This window comes from Orycteropus afer, unplaced genomic scaffold, assembly GCF_000298275.1.
Source record: "Orycteropus afer afer isolate SDZICR_OR568_19922 unplaced genomic scaffold, OryAfe1.0 scaffold00422, whole genome shotgun sequence".
NCBI lineage: Eukaryota > Metazoa > Chordata > Mammalia > Tubulidentata > Orycteropodidae > Orycteropus > Orycteropus afer.
Genome location: NW_006922009.1, coordinates 2,561,633 through 2,567,524, shown reverse-complemented (window position 1 = coordinate 2,567,524; position 5,892 = coordinate 2,561,633). Strand labels below are relative to the sequence as shown.

Sequence of the window (5,892 nt, the reverse complement as noted above, 5' to 3'; positions counted from 1 at the left end):
ATTGTGGTAAACTGTGGTCAATGACATGAGACAAAGTATATGTGAACTGCTGTATGGAAAGTGAATTTGCTCTGTAAATCTTCACCCAAATCACAATAAATTAAAAAAAAAAAAAATTACTGATGGTAAACAATGCAAGCAAGAAAAAAGTGGAGTAGCGTGTTTAATGTAACAAAACAAAACAAAAAAATAGTCAATATAGTATTCTAGACCCAGTGATAACTTTCAAAAATGAAGGTGAAATAAAGACATTTGCAGACATACAAAAACTGAAAGGATCATCACTAGTGCATTTATAATACAAGAAATGTAGAAGTCCAGGCAGAACATCTGCATCTACATGAAATATGAAGAGCATCAGATATGGTTTATTACATAGGTAAATCTGTATTTTTCTTATTTAAATATGTATTTGAAGATAATTGACCATTAAAAAATTAATAATAACAATGTAGTTCAGGGAATATGCCATATATAAAAGTAACATGCACAATAACAATGGCACAAGACTGAGACAGGAGAAATGAAAGTATACTATTGAAAGGTTGTTAAGTTACATGTGAAGTACTTTAGTAACACTAGAAAGAAAGAAAGAAACTTAATGCCATCGAGTAGATTCCAACACATAGCAGCACCCACTGGGTTTCCAAGGCAGTAAATCTTTATGGAAGTAGATTGCCCCATCTTCTTTTTACAGAGCAGCTGGTAAGTTTGATCCTCCAACCTTCTGGTTAGCAATCAAATGCTGTAGACACTGCACCACTAGAGATCCTTTAATCACTTGAAAGTAGATTGCAATAAGCTAAATGCTATTATTACAAACTCTAAAGCAACTACTTAAATAACACAAGAGAAGTATAGCTGCAATGCAAGCAAAGGAGTTGAAACAGAATCAAAAATACTAAAGTAATCCAAAAAAGGCAGAAAAAAGAAACAAATACAAATGAATCAAACAGAAAACAAATAGCAAGATCATAAACTGGCATAATTCCTAAGGCATCTGACCGCTAATCAGAAGGCTGGTGGTTCAAACCCACCAGTAAGTCCCCAGAAGAAAGGTTGAGCAATCTACTTCTGTAGTGATACTGCCTCGGAAACCCAAGGAGGGGTCACTATGAGTTGGACTTGATGGCACATAACAACAACAACAACAACAACATGACACCTGTGAATTATTGCAATGACTGAAAGCACCATGAGACAGTGTGAATAATCTGAAGTCCTCGCATTCTAACGCAAGAAGCAGAAACTTTTGTTTTCCAGAAGCCTGATTTATCCTGATCACAAGAACCTCCTAAAGATTAAGGAGCAGAATTAGCTCAAGGAAGATCATTTCCTTAATGTGGATTTCAGATACTTTGTAGGTGAAACTCACTAAACTCTTCATTTGTTCTGGGAGGCAACTTGTTGCAAACTGGTACCACAAACTAGAGCTGCAGACTCATTTCTCACTGATACCCAATGAAAAGGATCAACAAAGAAAGTGTGGTTGTTCTTTCTTTACCTGGTGCTATGGATACTGGCCAGAGGGGCCATGGGCTTTCTGCACCTCTGACGTTCCAAGCAAAAAACCTCGTAACTGGGACCCTCATTACAAACACACAATTTCTAACACTGTTATAGGATTAATTAAAAGTGCCTTTTCCTAAGGAATGGGGGGAAGTAAAAAAAAATCCATTCATAAATATTATTTATGATTCACATACTTCAGTAGCAGAAGAAAAAAATCTATATCATAAGAAAGTACAATACAGTCTCTTGTATACTATGAAAAATCTGTTGATTTAGCTTATCTTTGTTTTAAACTTTTTAGTAAAGAAAGAAAAAAACTTCACTCTAATAATATTGGCTAGGATACCTTTAACTGAGTCTCTTAAGTTCTAAGTGTTTCATCCTTTAAAATCAGGGTTTAGTGTGGAAGGCAGGAGACTTACCTTAAAGGAGTGGTAGAAAGAACCCCACTCCTCGTCCTCTACCACTTCAGTGGAAGTCACTGTTTTGATGCAGGCAGCTGGGGAAGGATCCAACATCTGTGTGGTCCCGCTGGAATTGAGGCTGCCCTCTGTGAGGTTGGCTGGCATGGCTCAGTTGGAGTTGAGCCTCGCTGTCCCTGTCCTTGCAGCCAAATAACAGAGGTCAGCTTATCTCCTGAGAGCCGGGCAACAGGCTGCAGCACTCGCTCCCAAGGCTTCCTGCTGGAGCTGGGCTGAGCAGAGGCACGCAGAGCCCTCCCTGAGCCCACCTCATTGAAGAGCTCTGCCTGACGACAGGGAGGATCCACGTGCTGCTTGCTCTTTCCTTTGCAGTTATGATCCAATAGCCAGCATAGTCCCACTCAGGGTTGGGGCCTCACTCTGGGATCAGCTGGAGCCCCCAGCAGCAATCTCCATAGCCCCTGGAGCCCCTCCATAGCCTCCTTTTAGTGTGTCTCTGACCAGTTGTGCTTTCCATAACTTTCATAATGGACCCTCAGTTCTGTTTGAGCTTCAAAAATACAGGAATTTGTACTAATCAGAGGGTCAATTAACTCAGGTCATATTGCACTTCTGAAAATCGAATCGTAATTATGCATTTGTTACAGCTGAGGTTGTCATCTGACATAGAATCTGCACCCAGCTGTACACTGAATAGTCTGCACTGAGTAGTGTGCACATTATTTTGGAAAACATCTGCAACTAGGACATTGGGACTTCACACACATGGTTCAACTGCAGGCATCCATAGAACAGTTTACAGAAATGCCTGGGGGAGGGGTCTGTGTTATGTCTTGGAGTTGTGCCTGGTGGAAATTCCCATCACTTTGAGTATATTTGCCTCCATTGCTGCCCAGGAGCATGCTGAGGTTGAGGGCCAGATGAATGTAATTGCAGTATCCTTGGCATCAAAGACGGGTGGGCAAGAATAAAAATGGCTGCTCCAATCTCACAAAGAAAGCTCACAAAGCATATTTACAAATGCTGTGATTTAATTTACAAAACAAATCAGTGAGGTCAACAGGGAAGATATTTTTATGATTCCTTCTGCCTTGGAAACCCAAGGAGGGATCGCTATGAGTCACAATCAACTTGATGGCAGTGAGCTTGGTTTTGTTTTTTTACACTAAAAGAGACTGGCTCTGAGAGGTGAAATGACTTGCCCAAGATCCCACATATGACGATGGAAATAAGATGAATACTCATCCCTTCAGAAATCCCTAGGTAGTGGTATAATTTCATTTAGAACAGACTGGTTTGCATTAAATCCTAAATGCCTACATGGGTATGAAGTTAACATAAATAGAGGTGGTAGGCCTGGTGAAAAACAATAGGACTAAGCTGTTTATTGTATTTCAAGAAAGAATAATAACTTATTACATACATTGAAAACACTCTGTGAGCCAAATAAACATGCCCACCCATCTGTTTTTGACATCTGGTATAAGGTTTAGTATAATCATAAAAAGACTGCAGCCCCTCTAGGTGACCTCCTGGGAAAGCTTTGGCATAATCCATCCGGCCCTAGGAAGAAGAGTACAGTATGTTACAAGATGTCTATAAAGAAGAGAGTGCAAACAGGAGGGAGGTGACCAGAAAACTAGATAAGTTGTGACTCTTAGGGAAAGGGTAACAACATGACAACCCAATAGAAAAATGGGGAAAGAATACTCCAACTAGCAAATAAACGTGAAATGATGTTCAACCATAGTAAGTAAGGAAAAGCAACTTAAAACATTAAGAAAGCATTTTTACCTATTGTTGTTTTTAGGTGCTGTCAGGTCCATTCTGACTCACAGTGACCCTGTGAGCAACAGAATGAAACATTGCCTTGTCCTATGCCAGCCTCACAATTTTTACCTATTAGCAGATGAAAAATAGAGTATGGCTACCTCTAATGTTGATAAAGATGAGGAGAAATGGGTATACTTTTTCACTTCTGGTATGAGGGTTAGTTGACATTGTCACTTTGAAGATAAAATTGGCATTATCTAGTAAAGTTGAAATTACATCTCCTAATACAGTATTCCGGGAGCTCTGGTAGCATAGTGGCTAAGACACTTGCCTGCTAACCAGACGGCTGGCGGTTCAAACCCACCAGCCACTCCCCGGAAGGAAGGTTGGGCAATCCTACTTCCATAGTGATACTGCCTCGGAAACCCAAGGAGGGGTCGCTATGAGTCGGGGCCGACTCGACGGCACATAACAACAACAACAACAATACAGTATTCCACTTCTGCAGTGCTGACAGATTTCCATCTCTTTATCTGGGTTACTTATGTGTGCTCTGTTTAGAGAAATTCATTGTGCTACACACATAAATATATGTGCCTCTCCATAGAAATGTTTTATTTCAATAAAAGGTTTATAAAAAACAAAAAAAACCCAAACTCACTGCCATCAAGTCAGTTCCAACTCACAGTGACCCCCTCCTTGGGACTCTGAGGCAGTATCTCTATGGAAGTAGATTGCCCAGTCTTCCTTCTGAGGAGTGGCTGGTGGGTGTGAACTGCCAGCCTTCTGGTTAGCAGTCAAATGCTTTAGGCACTATGCCACTAGAGCTCCCAAAAATGTTTATATACATGTGCAAAACTTCTGGAGGCAAAGGGTGCTGGAGAAGCTGGTTGGGTTGCAGTGTTGTAGGTATGGAAAGAGTGAAAATGGTGATGTTATGGACAGGGCACCACCACTCATCTCTGTTTGTCATACAGCAGTGGCTTGTGTGTTGTTGTGGTGCTGGAAGCTATGCCACTGGCATTTCAAATACCAGCAGGGCTACCCTTGGTAGAAAGATTCAGTGGAGGTTCCAGACTAAGACAGACTAGGAAGAAGGACGTGGCCAGGTCCACTTCTGAAAAGAATTGGTCCCTGAAAACCTTGTGGGAAACAGTGTCTAATATAGTGCCAGAAGATGAGCCTCTCAGATTGGAAGGCACTCAAACTACAACTGGGGAAGGATTGCTTTGAGTCGGAACCAACTTGATGGCACCTTACAACAACATGGACAGGGCATAGGTTGATTTTTTCTGCTTGTGCCTTTTTCTTTCCACTCTTGGTCCAATGGAACATTGCTATAACTGCATTATATACTTATTCATACATACAAGGAGACATGAAACATGATTCTTTTATAACATTATTTAGAAACAAATCTCAAACAACTAAATATTCATAGTGAAGAAGTTGATGAGAACTCTAAGCTGGATACTACCCAATTATACATCAACAGTAGACTGGATAAATACTTTGTTGTTTAGTTACACATGGAATAAATACTGTGCAACAATGAGAATGAATCATTTACAACGAGACATAGCATTATTGGATGAAACTTATAAACATAATATTTAGCAAAGTAATATTTGTTTCATTTACATCAAGTATAACTATTTATAGTGCAATACTATACAGTAGTTGAAAGGGATAGTTGTAGACAAGATGGCAAACTAACATGGCTGCTAGCTCTTCTGAATTCAACCTTAGAGACTCCACAAAAATGAGAAGGACATTGATCGATCACAGAACTTAGCATATAACAACGAGACACCCACTTGAATGGCCAAAATGATAAAGCTGGGAAATATCAAGTGTTGGTAAGGATATGGAGGAAGAAAAACTCTCATGTTCTACCTTAGAAGTGCAAATTGGTACAAGGACTTTGGAAAACTGTTTGGCAGTATTATTTAAAGCTGAATATAGGCATACATTTCATTACTGGCCATTTCGCTGCTAGGAAAATACCCAATGCAAATGAGTACATATATAAACCAAAAAATGCGAAGATGAATATAGCATTCTATTTATAATTGTCCCCTATTGGAAACTATAAATGCTCATCAATCATAAAATGGATAAATAAATGTTGCTATAGCCACACAATAAAAACTCTACATTAATGAGAATGAATGATCTACCACTA

At 39.6% G+C, this 5,892-nt stretch overlaps 1 protein-coding gene across 1 annotated transcript in view; it reads right to left on the bottom strand.

The window, feature by feature from the left end:
* The window catches only part of LOC103208303 (neuropeptide S receptor), a 298,088-nt gene extending 296,007 nt beyond the window's left edge, over positions 1–2,081 (bottom strand). The window contains exon 1 of the mRNA XM_007953990.2: positions 1,935–2,081. Within this exon, the coding sequence (XP_007952181.2) occupies positions 1,935–2,081 (147 nt within the window). The remainder of the gene's footprint in view (positions 1–1,934) is intronic.
* Positions 2,082–5,892: the final 3,811 nt, after the last annotated feature.